We start from the raw sequence: 23,670 nt of genomic DNA, 5'->3' as shown, positions 1-23,670 counted from the left end.
ATTACAATTATAATAAACAAGGAAGACAATATAATAACCTAAATCTTACTTTATGTAATACGAAAGTTCGATGGATGGACTCAATAAGAATTAAAGTTGTCCAAGTGCATACTGCAATATCTAGATATTGATTTCCACAAGAAGGCCACATCACTGCTAAACTAAATATTGCAAGATAAATGATGTAAAACACCTACAAAATACAAGAAATTTATTACTGGAATAACTAGAATGATAAATATATGAATACTGTTTAATCAATCAAATTTTATTAAAATTAAAGAATTTCCCTTCATGAAGAATATAAAAAGAACATTTTTGGTAATAGAAAAATATATATATATTTGGTTCAAGATATAAATTCTCATTTCTCATTCATTCTCCCTAATGTTTATGTGAATTAAGATTATCTGTATAAAACTACAAGCCAACTAATGCCATATGTCACTGGGCTAGAAGACCCCCCGTAACATGGTAGATATGTTCCATGTTATATGAATTCCGTGTTGTACGAGTCACTTAAATACATGAGCCAATCACAGCCTGGCACGTGTGAAGTTTAGCGGCTACGGCAGTTTGAAAGATTTTCTTCCATAAAATTAATCGATTCTAGACTAATTTGACTCAACATTTCCAAATCACATATAATTTTTTGGAAATAATCCATATAAACTATGCTACAAACAAAAAATTGTAGGATTACTTACCGAGTGCTCACTGTTTGAAGATACCATTGCTTAAGCTTGTTTTCATTGCAGAGCGGCTCATCGAACAACGGGCGCATGTTTCCCGATAAGTTATTTTTCTGCAAAAAATTCGCTTGACTTTGGAGACATCATTAATATAAATACAATTTTTATGGCCGTTAAATAATAAATGGTTTTTAGTAGGTCTGCTGCTCGTTTAAACTCAACGGTTTGTGCAATGTCCGCTATTGGTCTAGATTCGACCAATCCTGTCGCAACAGAAGTCGCGATGATGTTTTACCGCATTATACAAGTCTCCTTTAGCATGTTTTACAAACACGTTTGCAATTCTTTTGCCATGTTGTATGAACCCATGTTATAGGGGGGTCTACTGTACTAATAAATTATGAAACAGTTTGGTACTAGAGGGAGGTGTTAGGTGCCATCTCTTACTAAAATTATTATTATTAAATTTATTATCAAATTGTTGGCTTGGTTGGCTTGTAGTTTTATAATGTATTGGGTTATAGTGATGTTTGATTATCTGTATACAATGCATAAAACAGACTATTAATCTAATAATATATACTAGTATCCTAAACAAAATTCCAATTTATTTAAAATTCCACAAACCCTCAATGTTCATGGACATCAGTGTTTGGGAATTTGATCATTCATAATTGGAAATTTATGCACCAAAATTTCAACTATCATTAAAGATTTTGGCCTTTCAGGAAATGGGAGATTAAATACTACTGTAAACTGGAGTTGGCACCTGCACAAACTGAATGTTTCAGCAGGCACAATGCTAAAAAAAATCACTACACTCATTTGTATGGTGTCTGTCAGAGGTGTAGCTACCGTGGAGCAGTTGGAGCATAGTGCTCCAGGCGCACGAATCATGAAGGTGCCAAGTTAGAAAAGTCTGTTGTAAAAACTTTGGTAAAAAAATTTTTGGATTTAATAATTAATCAATTAACTATTAGATTTGACTCCGTTGGACAAATATGTACCATTACACTTTTTAAGTGCTTATCACTTGCATATCTTGTTGCATCATCTGATAAAAATATTCTAGAAGGATCAGGATTTTTACAATCGGAATATCTCTCCGACATTTTGCTTAGTTTTGGATTTCAACTACTTCAATTTAAAATGTGTTTTTATAGTCAAGTAAATGAAATTGTTTCTATAAGCAAAGTTGCCAAACTACTTTTAATTCACACCGCATCCTCAAGTAGGTTCTCCCACATTATTGAAGTATGCCTCATTTTTTTAACTTTACAGGTGACGACAGCAACAGTAGAACAAAGTTTTTTCAAAACTAAAACTAATCAAAACTTATTTAAGAAACAGCATGTCACAACACTGTCTTAGCTCTGGCTATTATATCAATTGAATAAACAATAGCTTGTCAACTTGATCTGTAGAAAATAATTGACCAATTTGCAAACGAAAAAGCGAGAAAACATCAATCTTGAAGTGTTTTAAATGTATTATTATGAAACTAAACTTGCACACATTTTGTCAATACAATTTATATACTATGTAGTAAATATTATTAGGTACTCCGTACTTAAAGAATTATATTTTGTTTTATTATCATATTTGTGTTTATTAAAAGTTGAATATATTATTATTGAAATGCCTCGAATCTCAAATAAATTGCTATTAAATAAGGTTTTGAATCGAAATAATTAGATATATGTTTTTAAATTAAATGTTCAAAATAAATATTGCCAGACCTCTTCTGAGGAACAAAGGGGTGCACCGATTCTACTTGCTCCAGGGCATTGAATATGTAGCTAAGCCACTGGTATCTGTCATAAGTTATATTACTGTTTTGTTTATTTTTTTGTCAGCTTAAATAAAAAGAATTATATAGTCCAAAGGATTATTTACATATTTAAATAATAATGACCAAACAAACAATTTTGGGTCAATTTAAGTCTATCCTTTTTTAAATTCCAGCCAGGGGCAGATGGTAAACAACTTGAAGATAAAAAACAGTTCTTTTTAAAAATAGCCGATAATATGACATTAAAAACATACTTTATACACTTGATGCTGATCTTTTCATGTGGGATCTGACACCAACACAGTACTAACAGTTTTCACAATATTAATCTGGTCACAATATCAGTTATGTATTAAACACCACTCTGAAGTTTCCTGGTGGAAATTTGGAAATTAAATCACATTTACATAATTACATAAATTGAATAGTCCCAAGGATTATATGATTTGTGTAAGGTTTGGTTATTGTTATTTAAATATGTAAATAAAATGACTTTCACTATAATTCATTGCACTGTATATTTAATAAAACCATCCATTTTTCTGACAGGTTTTTAAAACAGCAGTAATACAAAGTCTTGGAATGAATTACAAATTTAGCATTAAAATAGAACTTGATGTTTATGAAGGATTACTCGCTCCCAATTATTCACAAACATGGGGAGATCAATGTATACATAATGATACAGAATTTATACATTATTACATAAATAATATAAGATAAAATTCTTTGGTCTGATAAAATCTTTTGATTATTTAACAGATCAGACTTAATCTTAACTACAACATAGGTACTTTGTTATAATAGTTAAGTTGATTCCTTTCATATTCAAATATTTTTATATATTTTTCTTTTAGCAATTGCAAATGACTTTAAATATTACAATTTATTTGAATTTTTAGTTATTTCAAAAAAAAAAAAGTTAATCAACTAAAAATCAATGAAATTTAATTAGAAAATCAGGATTTTTTGTCATAGAATTTGGAATGATATACACAAGTAAAAGTTGTATTAAAAATATATTAAACTAGTCTCAATATAAAGTATGCCATGAGTTATAAGTTTTGCTGTAAGTTGAAAACTATCTAGAAAATACATTTGTAAATACAGAATAACCACATGTTGGTGTTTGATCTTTCAATGTACTTAAAAGAAAACATTATGCTCATTTACCTGCTTGCTATTGCTTAGTAGCAGGTGTTTCAAATGGAGTTTTTTCATCTAATGCACTTAGTTTTATAATGTCAAGTGTAGTTTTCTTGGTAACAGAGCAAACCTTCTTGCATTTATCTTCACTGTTAGATTTACTATTATGTTTTGGATGCAATTTTGAAGCACTAGTCATAAAAGTCTATAAAAAAAAATTGCAAACAATAGCAATAAATATCATTACTCAAACATTACCAACTTCAACACCACCTCACCAGCAGTGATGGGAAGTCAGAATTTGCACAAAAACAAAAAATGATGATACATAATAGAAATAAATCTGCATTAATTATTTATTACTGGCCAAAGACTGACTTTCTCTTGACACTTGGGTGGCATCAATTAGAAACCATGCAAAATTAAATTTTAGACATATGGTCAAATTGTAAGTATGAAAGTTCATAAGTTGAATGTAATTAGGAGAGCTCTCATATAACCAATTATAGTTTATGAGCATTGTATTTTTTTAAAATAAATGAATATTTTTATAAATAAAAATAGTAATTTTTCTTACTTAGGATATTTAAAGTATATAATGTAAATGTAAGATAAAGTATAAAATATAAATTTACTTTTAAATTGAACATTACACAGTATATAATATTTTATAGCATAATAAACAAATATGAAATAAAAAAGATAAATGCAATGCTTTAATCATATCCTACTTGAAAGGTCCAGAATTTTGTAATTGGTGCACTCCACATGAGATAGATCATTTTAAATATATTTGGACGGTAATACACAAACATATCAGTGTCAAACTGTTTAATTGGATGTGGAGATTTCGTTTTAGCTGTACGTGGATCCTCTCTTACGCTATTTTTCCTGCAATAAAGATTAAATTTATTAACATTATCTTTGTATATCAGAATTCTAATTTATCATATAAACATTTTAATCATTTGTATATTGCTTGATAATGATAAAAATTTCAGCTTTGAAATAGATGAATTCAAATATTTCAATATACAAGGATTTTGTATAACCCAAAAGAATAATAAATTATTACTATACTATTACTACAATCAAAGATAAATATTAAAAGTTTAGACTGTAATACTGTAATAAATTTAGTCTTTTATTCATATTAATATTACTTCTGACAAATTTCACATATGACAGAGTGAAAAATGAAATTGTTGTAAATGAATAAATATAAAATATAATTTCTAAACACTAATTATTAAAATTTTAAAAATTGTTGAATTTGAAAAAAGGATACAAAGTATTTGATACATGTAAAGAAGAGTATAAAAAGTGCTAAAATCATACATTAAGTGCAAATTAAAAACTCAATCACATAATACTTTTTTAAAACTTTTCAATTTACTTGCATTAATAAAGTCATTTTTATCAAATATTTAATTCATTTTTTTATTCCATAAATAATAGGATAAAAAATAAATTTAATATATTACTCTTATATTTTAAAACTAGTGTAAAAGTAATAGTGCCACTGATTTAGTGTATCTCATTTCTGAGATACACTAAAATTTTTGTATATGTCTATTATGTAGACATGTTAAGACATTTTTGAGTGATTTTAAGAATACTAAATTTAATATTTGTATTCTGCATTTATAATTAGAAATCTACAAAATATAGATTAAAAACATATACAGATTAATTAAGTTTATTGTATAATTACAATTATAGTAAATATGTTATTTTCCTGCTCAAAATCTTTGTTTTTAACAGATAAATTTAATATGTTGATTAATATTAGATGATACAGTCAAGGCCACTTAACAGAGCATTGGATAAGAGAACAGTTTGCTTAAGAGAGTACTCTCTCGTGTTCTTGATTTTCTCTCATACGTTTTATATTAGCAGGGCTCCTGTTAACACATCAGATAGTAGAGTGGTCTGTTTTAAAAAGCTTATCATTGGTATTTTTAGAGTGATAGTCCACATAAGGGAGCATTATTCTAAGGTTTATAAGGGTCTATCTTTAATCTTACAGTTATGTGGGCACATGGCAACACGGCTTTTTAAACTATGCTATATGTTATGTGGAGAGTAGTGAACCTTCCATGGTGATTTTTTAATAAATAGACAGTCAAAAGATTTCTTAGACTTTTCATAATGAACATCTGATTTATCAGATACACACATAAGAGGCAATTACATATTAAAAAGATTTCATAAATTATATATGAATGAGCAACACAGACATGGGAATTAATCCATATGAGACAGAGGAGACATACAAAACATACAGACAGAGATGTGATTTCCCTATCACATCTTTTCAGCTAGACCACTGTGTACTATATTTCTGGGAAGAAGGAAAGTCATGTGATTAGTAAATATACTGTATTTACTGATTATTCAAAAGAACAATAAAATTAATGAAGTAAGAATGGAAACCAATATTCCAATATGTATAGGGTAAGTCAAAAAGTTCTCCCAATTTTGAAAAATCAGTACTCACTAGTTAATGGACTTATATGAGCAAAACTGCACATTGATACAAAGAAACTCTGAAAGTATTCTTCATATCTCTCCCACCAGATGTAATTATGTAGAGTAAAAATGTAATTTCCCACCAGATGTAATTTCCACTAAATGGAGTAGAGTAAAAATGGTGGTCATTGCAGCAGAGAAGGGATTTTGTACAATTGAGTTCCCTGTTAGCAAGTCTGTTATCACTGTTCAGCATAGTTTGTGTCTACTTGAAAACATCCCTGTCACAACACTGGATCAAACACGGAAGTACTGACAACAATTGATTGTTGCAGTGGTCTCCTCAGCCACTAGATCTCATTCCTTATGACTTTCTTGTGGGAATACATTAGTGATACTGTGTTTGTACCACCATTACATTGTCAATGTTGTGAAGACATCCAAGCAGACATGCTGAGCTGTGTGTAGCAGGAACTATATTACTATGTAGATGTGTGCCATATCAACCACAGAGCACATTTTGAGCATCTGTATGGACTAAAAAGAACTTTTCAGAGTTTCTACATATACTGTTACATGTTCACCAAACTATCAACAATACATACATGTGTAGCGATTTTTCAAAATAGGGGAGATACTCTTGATTTACACTGTACTTGTAAGTACAGTAAAATTACTTAATAATGAATTTTAACATTTCCAAGTATGTTATAAGTTACATACAGCTCTTAAGACAGAAAAAAGTGGAGAGAATTGAATATAATTAACAATCCCCTGGGCCCTTAGTCTCGAGTTTTTCGTGTTGTACTCGAATTGACGTCATCAAACTCACTCGTGTTACTATGACTCGAGTTAGATCCATCAAGTGAACTCAAAAGGCGAGCAGAAGTAGGTCATATTCACTTGTTTACGTGTGTCGTTAAGCACGATGGGATTATTTACAGTGCATCTGGGTTTGCGACTATAATGATTTGACCAATCAACTTTACTGTAACAAGTTTGACAATCAACTTTACTGTAACAAGTTAAAAATAAAACCTCCAAGGTTTTATTTTAAAAAATAAGCAAAAAGAACAAAAAGAAATATTAGAACATATGTAGAAAATAATAAGAAAATGAACAATGGAAAATTCAACAACGAATTTACAAGCAAAAATACAATTCGATTTGTGGAGATAATTAGCTGAAAAATTAATTATATATTGGAGCTAAAAAATCCATTGTATAATGGAAAAAGTATTTTAATTTAATCCTTTTTTCATATAGTTTTCTTCCTTGATCTATTTCTTAAATTGTTTTGTTTATTAAGATTATTTATTAATCAGAACTTAACACTTCTAATTAATAAATAATCTTAATATAGTGTGTGCGCTCTTAATAATTCATACATATAATTTACTATCATTTTTAATTCTCTTTTTTGATGAATTAGATACTTCTTTTTATTTTTGGAAAAATTTGCTGTATAATTTTATCAATTATGAATTAAAATTTTTTTATTAGTGTTGACTTGACACAAAAAGAAATGGCATCTACTCGTGTTTGAAAAATTTGTTGCCTTCTTAAACAACTCTTTTGGCTCTTTCTAACGTTTTAATTGCCATCAGAATAGTGTATCTGTCAGCCATTTCCACTTTCATGTAGCAATCTCACATGCTCGACTCAACGTGAGTAGCAACTCGCATGGTGAGATGGGAAAGCACACGAGTTATAACTGATGACTACCGATTTGACGTCAGAGTGTGAGATGATACCACGTGACACCTTCAACACGTTGGGAGTTGTAACATGAAAAACTCGAGACTAAGGGTCCTGGTTAATCTTGTTACTTTGATTAAAGGAACATGATGCTCCCTTATCCAAGCAGACTTGACTGTATAATATTTAATATATTAAACTATTTTTTAGTTTTAATTTTGAATTTAAAATTAATTTTATCAATCATAAAAAACTGAAAAGCATTCAAATTTAATTACATAAATATAAAAGAAAAGCTAAATAATTAAAACTATAAAGCCTTATTTTATCTAACTTGCAGAAAAGATAAAATTTATTATAACATAGCATTTTTTTTCAATTACAAATAATTTATTTTGAAAATTTTAATAATTTTGTAAGTTTTTTAGTAAATACAAATTAAAATTGTAAAGCCAATAGAATTCTTTCTCTTCTCAAAACTTGTACTATAATGTTAATTAATAATTTATCACTATTAATTAACATGAAGTTTTATAAGTTTTCTTTAATTTGCTTAATTAAAAAATCTCTCATTTTCTTTAACACATTCACTGCGGAGGATATCTTAGAGCAGTTTACAATATAATGACACTACTGTCATCATAAAAGTTTACTGGGTTTCTTGCTTGGAAAATTTTATTATTTGTTTTCATGAAAAAGTTGTTTTACTGTTTATTGTTAACATCAAAGAAAAAATTATATAAAATATAATATATTCTTAAATGTTTTTAACATACACACTGTACAATAAGTAAACAAAATGTAAAAAAATTTTTAGCACACAGCTTTGGACATTGCTTCATATGGGGGCATATGAATATGTTTCAAAATGTTTTATATTCTTTAACCTGTTTAACTTTTATTTTATTTATATGAATTTATCATTATTAATTCTGTAATGAATATATATTTTACAACAAGTTAATTTATTTAAGAAGTAACTTTAAGAAGTAACGTTAAGAAAAAAAATTTTAAATTTTTATAATAATTTATACTTTGTTAATGTATTTCTTTTGTTATCTAATAATATTGCTTCATCACCATCTCTTTCATCTTTCTCTTCATCAGAATCATATTCTATAAAATAAAAACAATACATAATAAGTTTTTGATAGTTATACACAGTAATTGCAAGATGTAAAAATAATTCATTTGCATTTGTTTAACAAATTCTCTGTCACAAAATCCTTTAAAATCATTGAATGTACATATATGTCACATTAAATAAAAGCTTAACTAATTTTTTCACCTACTATTTATTATTTGTAGCAAATTAATTTATAACTAAAAGCTAAATTGTAAACAAAAATATAATTTCATTAAAAAATTCAAAGATTTATATACAATTTATATATATATGCCAATCTCATAACTTTATATATAAACTAATATATAAGTCACAAGAGATTTATAAACTAAATTAATCTTACTTGTTTATATAAAAGCATCATACAGTATTACATAAACATACATAAGCTTAAAATTAATTGTTGTTAAGAAAAAGTAAAAAATTATTGAAAAAATGAAAATTTAAGCAAATGTACACTTATTCATTTTTAAAATATTTAAAAATGCTACTTTATTAAATAATAAAAATATAAAAATATTTTATGCATATTTATTTATTTTATTTTAAAATATTTATGTGTATTTAATATTAATTTTAAAGTTTAAAAATGGCTTGGACGTATTAAAGTTTTAATTTTTGTGTTTTTTTAACAACTTGTTTATTTTTTTACATAATTTTGCCCATATATTTTATGATAAAATTTGAATAATAGTAGATTAACAATTCTATCTATTGCAATTTAATAAACAACAGAAAGATTTAATAAACTATGTTTTTTTAATTTTGCAAGACTTTTGTCTTTCAAATATAAAAAAAAATTCAGCTATTAAAATTATTTAAACTGATAAAATAAACTTTTTTATGAGTACAGAGAGTAATAGCTTTTCTTTCTTTAAAGCATAAATGTATATGTTCTAATAAATGTAATTATTGATAAGTATTGCATGAATAATGTTAAAAAAATTAATTAAGATTTATGATATTCTATATTAAAGTATTTAAAATTTTCTCAACAATAGATATAATCCTCAACTTTTTACTTTCATGAGAAATATACCAATAAAAATATTAAACAAAAACTGTTATGGTATACAGTACAATTATATGTTTATGACTGATTGTTTCATCTGTAATGTAATTAATAAAATTTACATACCATTCGATTAATTAACTAGATATCACTATAATATTTCATTGTAATTTTTTATGAGACAAAATACAGAATGAAATCAACCTACCTGATTCATCATCATCATCTGCAAATATAGGATCAGACTTAAATCTAATCCAAATATACATTGGAACAATCAAAAACGCACTAAGTATTATCTGTAAGAAAAATTTATGATATTAAATAGTGCATTTATTATAAATAGTTCAGGTAATAAAAATACAAACAAATTATAAATGACGACATAATACAAAAGACAATAAAATGATTTATGCAACTTTATAAGTTTTAGATGTATAATTTTAAGATGTGATAGAATGTTAAATTGTAAATAAATATAAAAATTACTTAGCAGAAAATTGGAATGTTAGTATATATATAGTTATAAATTAAACAACTTTATTAATTTCACAAACCTTTAACCAAACAGGTATTGTGATAACTCCCCATGTTAAATCTCTTACACAAATATTTCCTAAAAATTTATTAGTGAGCCATTTCTGACAGGAAGGATGCGATAAAAATGTGCGATTCTTAGCATCAGCTGCAATATCCACTGCAGTTTTATATGCCCAATCAGCACTCTCTTCATATAATACATCATAAGTTCTACATGTTTTCTCTTTATAACTTTCATCTAATACTCCAGTTGCCATTTCAGCAAATTCCCTTTATAAATAAATTTTAGTTAAAAATTTATGTTTGATATTATTATTAAAATTATGCTGTACACTTCTAAAAACTTACTTGCTAAGTCCTTCCAATTCTGTTCGAGTATTTACTTCTTCTATATAGATTAATAATCTATTATACATCATTGAAATAATTAATGCTAGATGAATAGGTTGGTCAGAATGTTTCCATAACAATTTTGCTAATTTAACACGATTGGTGAGTACAGCCCACAGTGTAAGAATTGCTAATGCTTTTCTTTCTGCTGCTGATGGATCAAGTGGATACATTCCCATTGCATTCAATGAAAGCTCCTGACCATTTACAAAATTAACAATTCCAGTCACTTTATAAAGAAGCCAATTAAGATCACCTTCAAGAAAGTCTTTACTTAACTTCGTAACCTACATTTTAAGAAATTTTTAAACTTTTCTTAAAACTACATAAATTAATAAAATCAAATTAGCTAAAATTTTCTTACTGCACCGTGACCAAGTATTCCTTCCCAGCATATAGAACGGAAAAATTCCTCATGCTGAGCAATTTTAAATAGGTTTTTCAAACGACGAGGTGTTAAATACGTATGTACTTGAAAACCTTGTTCTAGAAATAATGATATAAAATCTTCTCTGTTGGATTGATATAGAGCTTGTTCAAAAACTGCTTTACTAACCTAATTATTTTAAGAAAATCAATACATTTACAATAAAAATATTTTAAAAAAAAACTACATCTTTCATTTATTTCTAAATATTTACAAACATATATTATGCAAAAATATCTAAAACATAAAATAATTTATTATAGCTACATAGAAAATCAACAAATTTATATTTTTAAATTTAAATAAAGTTTAAATTACAGATAAATTGAAAAAATTTCTTTAAGTCGATACTATAATAGAGTTGAATCCCTTATAGTGACTTTGGGACTCACCTAAACTGATAACAATAATAAATGATAGCATTAAGCAAGATAGGTAAATAACACTACAAAAAATTCAAAGATTAAAGTATTAATTATAATTATAGTTAATTAATAATAAATTATCCAACACTGTTTGCCTGCTGTTTTCTGCAATACCAACTTAACAATAGCTAGCATCTAACTGAAATAAGAAATGCCAATAATTTAAACTAATATATTGTAAGAAAATAATGTCAGTTGCTAGATGCATAAAAATATTAGCAGCTAGTAAAATTGTTTACATGGTAATCTATATCTTCCCTGCTACATTACCAGTCAGTAATATTTTTATGCAACCTACCCTAAAACAATTAACATCTAATGTTTAAAGCACTGGTTACCTTAAAATTATGGGATACGTCTTTTTGGAAAACTTCAGATAAAGCAACATGCGGACTGTTCCAGTCTAATGTTAAATAAAGATCTTTCTGCATTCTAGCATGCCAATTTGTATTATCAGATCTATGACCTTAATGTAGAAAATTATATTTAATAAATTATAAATAATTTGATCACTTTATAGAGAAACTGTAATATATAAAATCAAAACTTTAATTTGCAGAAAATTAACTTACATTTGAATAGTGCTCTTAAAATGTGTTCATCAAGATTTTGTAAATTGCATGAGTGACTATGAAGATTCAAAATGGTTAAAAACAATTAAAAAAAAATTAATTTGTTTCATCTTAATTACAATAAAATTTTTTTTCTTTTAATTAACTTTATATTTAAATTGTTTAGAGTTAAAAAGTGCTATTCAAACTAATAATTTGATGACTGAATACTGTATTATTAGGAAGGAAGCCAAAACTCAAATACACTGCCAAAAATTTATTTTTAAAATAATATATTTAATTAAATACTTACAAACTGTAAACAATATTTTTTATTTAAACAAAAAATAGTTAATTCAGTTCTTCCATTTCATAGATTAATATTATTTACTTTAATATTATCATCATAAAGTTGTTTATTTCTTTATTTTAATAACTGACATGCTTTTAATTTCAAATAAAAACTTATATTTAGCATGAGTTTCCAAATGAGATTAGTTTTTGGAGAAAAACAAGAAAAATAAATCATCTTACATTTGAAAATTAGCTTTTAAAAATGTTTATATTATAATATAAGTGCTTATAAAGAAATAAAATATAATTTAATTTAAGAAACTTGTAACTTATTAATAAGAAAGTAATAAGTTATGAGCTTTTTATTTAATAGCCAACATTTAAGTTGCACTCACTTGACGAGCATATCGAACACAATCCAAGATTCTATCACGAAACATATTCCTAGCTAAATTATTATCACAGAAAATTGGAAATTCATAAGCTATTTTAGATGAAAGATCTGGTTTCAAAAAATTTTCTACATATTCTGCATCCATTATTCCATATGGTCTATATAATTATATGAAAATAGTAAAAAAATTAAAAAGTTGAATTTAAATAATTTATTTTAGAAAATTTTTAAAATTATTATACCTCTGTTCTACTTCATAATAAGCAAAAGCTAATAAATCAGCAAATCCTCCACTGCCTCTAATTACAACTACAGGTAATTTTTTCTTTAAATGATCTAAAACTAATCTTGCACAATTGTAACCTCCTTGTATCAACAATGCAACAACAGGTATTTCTATAGTACCAAGAAGACAGTATTCTTGATTTGATGGATCTATAATTATATAAATGGAACATAAAATTCACAGTTAAAGTATAATAATAATGATAATAATTAAATGCTAAAAGAATGAAAACATTTTATTTCATTATTTTGCAATTTATACATTATTCAAAAATTTCAAATAACAAATCTCATATTTCTTATAGTCATTAGTCATATTATCTTCCAAAAGTAATTTGATATCTATCCAAGTATCAAAAAATAGTACATTTTATTAGCAATTTCAGTACTTAGTGAGTCTTTCTTTGACCTTAATGACAGCAGATACTCTGCAAGGCATACTTTCCACTAACTTCTGATACACTTTAGCTGGTACTTTCCTCCATTCCTCTTGAAAACAGTCAGTTGGTTCTCTCATAAATGAACAGTTTGCATAATTTCTGACCCTATTTTCCAGCTGGTCCCAAAGGTGTGCTATTGAGTTCAGGTCTGAACTCTGTACTAGAAGTCCAACTGTAAAACATCAACATCCTCAAACCACCTTAAAACAGCACTGGATTTAAATCAAGGTATATTGCATTGTCTTCTTGGAAGTATTGCTGATCATTCCAAGAGTATTGGCACATTGTCAAAAGCATATAATTATCTAGACTGTTTAGGTACACCTCACTGTTCATGGTTTTTGCCACTAAAACCAACAGGCTGACCCCATACTATACCAATACTAATACTTAACAATTGGTACAACACACTCAGCAAATGCCTTTCCCTGGGCATTCTCCATACCCAAGCTCATCCATCTGACTTGAACAGTGAATAGCATGATTCATCATTGCATAGGATGTTCTTCCATTGCTCTGTTATCCAATGAAGATGTTCATTGGCCACCTGAGATGATGTGATGCATTTGGCTTTATGATGGATAGCTTGTGAACAGCTACACAGCCATGATATCTAAGATCATGCAATTTCCATTGAACAGTAATGACACCAACACTTGTTTCAGTCAGTTGGATGTTTTCTGTATGTTCCTAGACACTGAAAAAAATGAATACTGTAACACTTCTTGGCCAGCTGCCACACATTTCTTTTGGTCAACACTTTGGGTCATCCAATTTTTCGATTTTGATGCCATACTTTCTTCTCTCCTCCAACTGGTCATCATGAAATCCACTGTTGATCTGGTTACCTTTGTTTTAGTGGAAATGTCACAAACAGACAAACCACTAATATGACAATCAATAATGATTAAGACTCTGCAATTTCCTTGGATCAAGGCATATTAACAGTGAGGAGCATATAAATAATGAATGACAGATACTACTGAGATATATTAAACAGTTTAGGAAACATGGTTTGCAATTAGTATACAATTAATGTCCAATTCACTTTGCAAATACAGGTATCCTATTACATTTGGAAGGATAGTGTAGTTTCTATTTCATTTATATTTAAAAAAGTTACATTTTGTTTGAAAAGGTAAGTTTCCAGACTTTTTCCATTTCTCAGTTATTTCCTATATACTAAAATTATATGTAATTAGTATATTTTCAAGACACTAAAAGACACTTGAAATATTTTTCCATTCAAATTTTGCAAAATTGTATGAGAGAAATATAATTTGAATGAAATTATTATGAACTCATTTGAATTATATTTTTCTTCAGTAATAATAAATCAATAATAATAATATTCTATCAATAATAGGGCATATTAATTATCATTAATTAATTTGTAATTAATATAAATATATGTACCAGAAAATTAACTTACATTTGAATAGTGCTCTTANTATCATTAATTAATTTGTAATTAATATAAATATATGTACTGTACATAAGCATGCCAAATATCATGACCTCTTTTAGCACCAATCAAAATAATCTAAAAACTAATTTTAAAATATTTACATGTTAAAAATATTAATAATTAAATAGAAAGGTATAAATAAATATTTATGCACTTCTATTTTATTTCAACACCTTAATAAAGTAATTTTTCTCATTATAAAATAATTACGAATTGCCAAAACATTCAATTATACACATTAAATTTATTAATTATATTTTGTACAAAGAATAAAATTTATATATAATTTTGTGATAAATATCATATGAAAATATTTTAAAACTTTGAATATATAACATACATTCAAACTATTTTATTTCACTATATAAATATCATATTTAAAATACATATTTAATTGGCTATAGAAAAATTAAGCATACCTGCTTTATTATCATTAATAGACTTTTGAGCCTCTACAGCAGCAACTAGATATTGTTCCAAACGTAACAAAAAATAATTTATTCCTGTTTTATTAATTGTACTGTCTTTAACAATTATATAATGTGAATGATCAGCATTTAATTCAAACTTTCCTTCACTTGGAACATTTCCTTCATTTTCTATCTCAACACGATTACTCTGAAAATATTTAAATTAATGAAACAGTAGTAGCAAATGCTATTATTCCTTTACTAGTAACAATAACATTATTAAAATAAGTTTAACTAACTATTACATTAATTATGAGATAAATCTTCATAGAATAAATAATTTATTAAATTTTTAATATAACAAATTAAATGCACTAATTCCAGGATATGAGCATGATAAGATGGAGCAATTTCTATATTGGCAAATAAAAAATCCTGTATGGAACAGAAGCAAGGAGATAATTTTATCAAAGGGTACAAGGATTTGTAGTCGAATACGGTCATACATTCCTTGTCTGTAAGAGAAATGTCTCTGAGACTCTCCACAAGCTGCAGTGAGTTGGAAATAGAAAATGGATGTAGGTGGTCTCTAGCACAGAAGAAGTTGCTCCATCTTATCATGCTCATATCCTGGAATTAGTGCATTTAATTTGTTACACATTGTCTTTTTAATATAACTCAACTTCCGTATCTTAATTAAAGATATTATCATAGATACAGTAGAACCTGGATTATCTAAGGTGAACCTGTAAGTGAATACATTACTTTTCTTATAATTCATAAAACCTTTGCCATAAATGCATTAACCATGTGAATACTGTAATACATTTAACCTTCGGAATACTGAATGAGTGGTTACTGCTGAGTAATTTTCTTTTTTTCTTTTTTTTTTTTAGCTATTTCTGGCCTATGAGCCTCTTAGTGCTCATAGATCAGAAATACAACTGTGTTCACACATACATACATGAAAGACATCAGCCGTACACAAGGTGTTTAGCTGGCAGAAAATAGGATAAGGAAAAGGGGGGAAAGGAGGAGAGAGAGGAGATAGACAGTAGAGAAAAGTAAGTTTCCTCTGAATGGCACACATATCGCTACTGTATCCTTTACATTTGATGATGGCATGCAGTTTTTAGGCTGCAAGGCCATAGTCCCCGAAGGGTCTAAAAAAAAACCTGAGTGTAGTGAACTCCAATAATTGAGTGCTGCCACGAATAGCTAAGTGTAGAAGTTAGTGCCAAGTGGCTGTTAGTAGGAAGACTTATATCTCCTTAATACTAATACAACTGAATGCGAGCATGAATCTTAATACTATTAACAACTAGTCAGACAGTGTGAAAACAAATGAACACAATGACAAACTAGACAAGACAAACAGACTGACAGAAGACAAACGAGCAAGACCCCAACTGTTATTTATTTATTTATTTTAAACATTAACTTACTCACTAACTAAACTAACCTACCATAACCTAAGATACACCTAACCAGACAACTAAAGCTAACAACTCTAATCTAATTTAGCCTAATCTATCATAACCTAACTGGAAACCAAGCTGAGTCCCTAATCTATAAACACACAATAAAATTGTAAACACAGTAAACAAATTTTTACTGTGTTCAACATGAGTTCAATGAGGGAGACTGGGTGGTGAGGGACAGAGCCCAAAATATCTGGAATAGACCTCTCATGAAAAATGATACCGAGGTAACTGTGGAACATTGTAGCATAGAAGGGAAGAACTGCAATAAAACTAAAAATTCTAAGGACTTTTTAAAAAAATATTTAAAACAATATCAAATACTACAAAATTATTTGTTTCTGTTATATTTTATCATTTAACTTTAATGTGAGACAAACCATTCATATTAAAATGTAACTATAATAATACACATTTTTATTCTTAAAACTATTGTATGTACTAACTGTATAATAAATGATGTAAAAAATGTTCTTCTTATATGGGATTAAATTTCACTAAGACATAAATAAGAGGCTTAAAAGTGATACTATATGAAACTTTCATATTCATAATTTTTAATCTGAAATGGCCATAATCTTCCATTTTTTTCCAAATTTTCAGTTATCCTAGATAGCATCAGTCTATATTACCTCAGATAATCAGTGTTCTACTTTATAAACTTTTAAATGAAAAATAACACACCCTGCCATCCAGTAAATCACTGTATGTCAACAGATCTTCTCTTGCAATTCCTACTAATCTCAATGGCGGTAAATGTAACTGTGTTTGATGTGGATGTTTATGACATTTAAGTGCTTGTCTACGGAGTAATTCTTCCTGGACTGCATCACCAATAGTTTTCACAATTCCAATATTAGTGCCATGAGTAAATATCCAAAGATCAGTAGAATTAGCTGCCTATATTAAATTTGTTTAAGCTTATATATTACTATAATTTTATAAAGCAAATTTGCAAAATATACTTACTTTAATTAGGCCTTTTTTGAAATTATCCAATTGTTTACTGTTTTTCCAACCTTCTAATGACACAACATTTGATATCACGACAAGAACTATTCGAGGATTTCCAATTTGCCAATCTTTCATCATCACATTAGCTACATCTTCCATATTAATATCATGTGTTACACGAATGAAAGGTCTACCCTTTAAATTAAATTTAACTTTTAATTTAAACTTTTTAAAGCAGTTTATAAAAATCTATAGATATAAATAATTATAAATTCCAAAGAAAATCTTACTTTCATCTTTCTCTTCATCAGAATCATATTCTATAAAATAAAAACAATACATAATAAGTTTTTGATAGTTATACACAGTAATTGCAAGATGTAAAAATAATTCATTTGCATTTGTTTAACAAATTCTCTGTCACAAAATCCTTTAAAATCATTGAATGTACATATATGTCACATTAAATAAAAGCTTAACTAATTTTTTCACCTACTATTTATTATTTGTAGCAAATTAATTTATAACTAAAAGCTAAATTGTAAACAAAAATATAATTTCATTAAAAAATTCAAAGATTTATATACAATTTNTTAAAAGAAAGAATAATAATGAAAATTTATTAATAGTTTTAACGAGCTTCTTCGAAATTTATCTTATGCATAAAATAAAAATAAATTTATCAATATTTAATAATTGCTTTGTAACAAAGTGAACAAATTTAAAATATATTGATCATCACTTCTTTTCCTTTACATCAAGCTAAGGGTCAAACTATGAGAAAATATACATCTGTCAATAAATTTTCTGCCAACCCTTCTGCACCATGATGAACACATATGCTTACTAAATCAATTATTATTTTTGGAAATTTAATGTTTAAATATAATTTTCTTTTATGTACACTTACACACAATTCATTAGTTAATTTATATTTTAATTATATAACTTTATTAATATAATTAATTAAATTTGATATTTTCTTAAATTACGTATAATAATTTAAAAAGAATATTTAAATATTTTTAAGGAATAAAATGCTAAGAAATTTTGTTACTAATTTAAATTTTGGTAATATAAATTTATCAAATATTTATCATTAAATTAACCTATTTATATTAAATATCAATAATTCAATATTTATCAACATTAATCAATGTAAAACTTTAAATATAAATTGTTTAGAAAATTTTAAAATTTAATAATATTCTTCATATAAATTTAGTAACTATTTTAAAATATACATAATTATTTAATCGTTAAATCACTAATGATTTTAATGATATATTTATTCATTAATGATTTAAGTATTAAGTTTTGTAAATAAATTCAGAAGTTATGTAGAATCAATATGACTTAATAATAATAATCATTATTATTATTATTATTATTACATGTATTATTATTGTTATTTAATTACTTTTCGCAGGATATTGTTGTTACAGTAGTTGCATTTGTTGTAAACTTGCCGTAAAGATGTGATTAAACACCATCAAAATATTTCGAAGGTTAAGTAAAAGTTAGTTGAATGTAATTTACTACCTGTCATATTCTAAATGTACTATTTATTTAGAAGTGATTGATTACAGGTGGTTGTTATAAGTTACATTTTAGTTACTTGGCTGTAATTTATTACAAAACGGGCTTCACGATGTATAGAGAACAACCAATAAGTAGATAAGCGATCGTTCAAGTACAACATAAGCATTTAAACAAAGTAAATTTTTTTTTATTAATCTAATTTTTAACTGGTTTTCTTTTATTGCTTTCACTTGAAAATTTAATTTAACTCTCGAACATTCTACAATTAATTTTATTACTTGAGTTCTAATTAAGATTTGATTAACAGAAGTTATCTCTAAGGTCTCTGGGCTATAAATAAATAAGAAAATCTTATATATATATATATATATATATCAGATTTTCTTTGATTATATATCAGGTTTAATCAGATTTTTGGATTAGGATAAGCTTACCTAATCAATAATATTTTTACTTAAGAGAAATCCTCTAACTAATTGAATACAATACATTGGAAATTACAATAATTTTTATCTGTTGATTTATTAAGTAAACACAATATACAACCAATATTGATTTTATTTTCTGCTAAACCAAAACATATACAATTTGATGATAAGCATAATCTATTAATTAATATAAGACTGGAAAATTTGGCAAATTGTCTTTTCCATCATTTCATATTTTTACAAAATTGCAATTTGATGATGATGATGATGATGCTTCTATTAACAAAACAATTTTTACTTTTATATTTTTCAAATTATCTTCTCTCTGTTAGACTCTTGACCAAAATTAACAGTTAACTTTTTAATAACCAAATAGAATAGACTAAATATACAAAAACATTCAAAGACAACAAAATATAAACAGAAAAGTAAGAAAAGAATTAAATATATTCTAATGAATAAATTAGCATTTTGTGCAAAATGAAGAATGTTTTATAATTATAAAAATCTAAATATATTACCGTATTAAGTAATATATATATGCATAGCATGACATATATATATACATAGCATAACATGATTTTGATATATACATGCAGTATATATCAAAAATCATTGTCAAAAAGCCAAATTATCTTACTGGAGTTTCATAAGCAAAATTTTTCCAAAATGCTATTTCTCCCTGAGCGGTCATATAGCGATTTTGCTGTTCTTCTCCGAAAGTTACAGAAGGGGCATTGCTGGATTGCCGAGGTAGAGACGCTTTCGATTTTCTTCGACTGCTTTTCTTTCTGGCCGACTTCTTCCTCTGAGTCGTTTCTGCAGTTTGAGCAGTCATATTCTAAAATTAACATCATACATCAGACTTATTCATTTATTTAATAAAAATATTTCTAAACAATTGATAAATTTGTGATTATTTATTACACCACCAATCTTATCAATATTATCTGTTAAAATAAATATATATTTTATCTGTATAAAGGAATTTTGTTTACCATAGGTAATATTTAAAACGATTATTAACAAGTTCAAATATTTCAAATATAATTCATTTTTAATCATGCAAGTAAACAATTTCAGATATAAGTGATGTAGACATAGTATAATAAATTACCTGCTCCCCTCTTCGAAAACGTTGTCGACATCGTCGCAAAAATTCAAGAGCCCTGTACGTTGCAGAAAAGTTAGCTTGTGTTTCCATTGATATAACGAGTTAAAAAAATTTATTAAAACTTTAATGGTGCATCGTTTATCAGAAATCTATCTCCACTGCCTTACACAGCAGATCGGCAGGAAAGCCCAAAGCAGCTCTACGTTTTTATTACTATTTTGAATTTTATCTTATAAAAGCTTATTCAATTAACATATAACATCGCTTTTAAAGATAAAATACCAATGCTAACACCCAAGTTATGTTTACCACGCATCGTCATATTGATCTGCAGAATGATGTAATCGTTTGTGTGCCTGATATAAACGGATTTTGAATAATTTAAATATATAAGGAATAATTTAATTACCATATTTATTAAATATTATATCATTTTACGTAGTAATTATTAAATAATATAATTAAGATTTGACGTTAAAAATAAATCTCTGTACACTTAACGATCGTTTAGAAAAAAAAAAGTTCGCTTTTGCCGCATTATTTTTGGTTTCGTTTTCACTATTAACAAATTAATGTTAAATTTTATTTGATGAATACTTATAAATATTCTTCCTTAAAATATTAACAAAATTAATTTAAATATATTAATCGGGCTTCAATTCGAAAAAATTGTAGACCTATAAATTCCCACTGTAGTCCCCTATCTGTCTGTCTTTCCTTGATCTCAAGAAAGGTGTTAGATAAATATCCCCGATTAACTACATACAAACTTCCGATGAAAGCCGGAAGTCACGTTATTTCAATTCAAAAATTTTCCCCCCGAAGGAGTTAGTTAGATGACCGGCACGACTCCGTTGCTAGCAGGAAAACTATGATTTACAGGGGCAAGCCATTACCGATTTGAGGTGGAGAGCATATATTTTAAATGAAATAAATTAAAAATTGCTCGTACCTTTTAGAATTCTTTTTCTGCTACTAGAAAATGGGTTCTCTCACCTTTAACCGTTCTTTAGAATAATAAGAATCGATGTGTGACCTTATTCCGTGTGCTTATACATATATGTCATAAAGGTTATTTGCCTTTAGTGAAGAAAAGAATCGATTTCGATACTTTTTTGTGTCATATTCTTTACATTTAAAGTTTTAAAATCTATATAACGTCATTTTTAAGACGATAAATTGCGGAAATGGAGATATATTCTACATAAACAATTAAAATGTAAAAAAAAGAAAAAAAATACTTACACTTTCATCCTTAACTTTCTCCTCCTTAGCTCCTTGAGGAGAAACTTTTCTCTTAAACATTTTCATAAAATAAAATGGCATGGGGTTCGACCAATATAGAATCTACGACGAAATCCGTAGAAGGCATGTCAGACTTACACCATAAAGTGGCTTAATTCACAGTCATAGAGTCGAAATCCTCCACCTTTACCCGAAAAATAGGACACGTGTTTAAAAACGTGTTGCTTTTGTCACGTGATCTACGTCTAAGTTATAAATATTAATAATTAATGAAATTTACCTTAACATGGAAAACTTTGGAAGATATTCCCACCGCTTCATTTTCTATCGACTTTTATAGTATTTCATACGTGTGCGAGTCGATAATAAATGAGATTCATATTTAAAAAATGAACTGTCAATTGTAACCATGACAACTAACTTGTTTATAAACAAACATAAGAAAATCGTAAGACCGCATTAACGATACTTTATATCTAGTATTTAAAATAAATAAATAATAATAAGGTTCAAAATAATTTATTAATTTTTACATAATTTGTATTTAAATAACATCGTCTATTTTTATATATTATTAATTTTTTTTATATTTCGTCGTTGGTGCGAAATAATAAATTCGATGAGCAGATCGATCGTTCTTCGCCAAGTTTATTTTCGAATTAAATATATTTTTAGAGAAATATTATTTTATTGATTATAATAATTACGTAATTATATCATTTTTTCCAATATATAATTTTATCAACATTTACAAAATTATTAAAAATATATATACAGTAACGCCATCTCTCGATATTAAATAAAAATTTATTTAATTGTACGAAATACAAAAGATAAAGCAATAATTATTTAACTATATAAAATAATTCTTCCAGATAAATAAAATATAAATTAAATTTCATTATAGATTTAAGTATAAGTTGATTGCTTAACTAAAAAATTATTTTAATTTTATTCAATAGTGACGTAATGATGTGTACGTCACAGTAGAATAACATTAGATACGAAAAGTAATGGTGCGTTTATTTTTCCGTTCGTAAAAGGATTCGTATCCAAAGATCTCTTACCAAATACAAATTATGAATGGAGGACATTATGGATGTGGTGTGAGTGAATATGGAGTACAAGTCCTCTATTTTGAGGACTTGTACTCTATGTTGAATCCAGAAAAAAAGGATATGATCTTTTGTACAATATACTCTACAGTAGCATTATCTTACACTTACGGGGCATGAGAGATTCATGTCACTCATCTTTTTGAGGTTTTCAGTAAATTAGAAGAAAAGATTGGGTCGTAAAAACTGTAAAGATTGTACCATGAGGTCCAGACCGTGATGGTCCCTC

At 26.9% G+C, this 23,670-nt stretch overlaps 1 protein-coding gene across 1 annotated transcript in view; it reads right to left on the bottom strand.

Moving 5' to 3' along the window:
* Positions 1-21,447, bottom strand: part of LOC111639653 (protein ced-11-like) — a 39,217-nt gene extending 17,770 nt beyond the window's left edge. Inside the window, exons 1-16 of the mRNA XM_023385569.1 lie at positions 21,085-21,447; positions 20,608-20,808; positions 18,013-18,192; positions 17,728-17,943; positions 15,572-15,770; positions 13,202-13,394; positions 12,947-13,117; positions 12,293-12,372; positions 12,059-12,186; positions 11,233-11,424; positions 10,827-11,155; positions 10,496-10,748; positions 10,147-10,237; positions 8,835-8,916; positions 4,362-4,521; positions 50-193 (exon numbers count right to left, since the gene is read on the bottom strand). Of these exons, the coding sequence (XP_023241337.1) occupies positions 50-193; positions 4,362-4,521; positions 8,835-8,916; positions 10,147-10,237; positions 10,496-10,748; positions 10,827-11,155; positions 11,233-11,424; positions 12,059-12,186; positions 12,293-12,372; positions 12,947-13,117; positions 13,202-13,394; positions 15,572-15,770; positions 17,728-17,943; positions 18,013-18,192; positions 20,608-20,808; positions 21,085-21,171 (2,706 nt within the window). The 5' untranslated portion in view covers positions 21,172-21,447. The remainder of the gene's footprint in view (positions 1-49; positions 194-4,361; positions 4,522-8,834; positions 8,917-10,146; positions 10,238-10,495; positions 10,749-10,826; positions 11,156-11,232; positions 11,425-12,058; positions 12,187-12,292; positions 12,373-12,946; positions 13,118-13,201; positions 13,395-15,571; positions 15,771-17,727; positions 17,944-18,012; positions 18,193-20,607; positions 20,809-21,084) is intronic.
* Between the last annotated feature and the right edge of the window lie 2,223 nt (positions 21,448-23,670).

Source organism: Centruroides sculpturatus, unplaced genomic scaffold (genome assembly GCF_000671375.1).
Source record: "Centruroides sculpturatus isolate CEXI.00-Female unplaced genomic scaffold, Cexi_2.0 scaffold1377, whole genome shotgun sequence".
NCBI lineage: Eukaryota > Metazoa > Arthropoda > Arachnida > Scorpiones > Buthidae > Centruroides > Centruroides sculpturatus.
The sequence above is the reverse complement of the archived record's forward strand: the minus strand, read 5'-3'. Positions and strand labels throughout refer to the sequence as shown.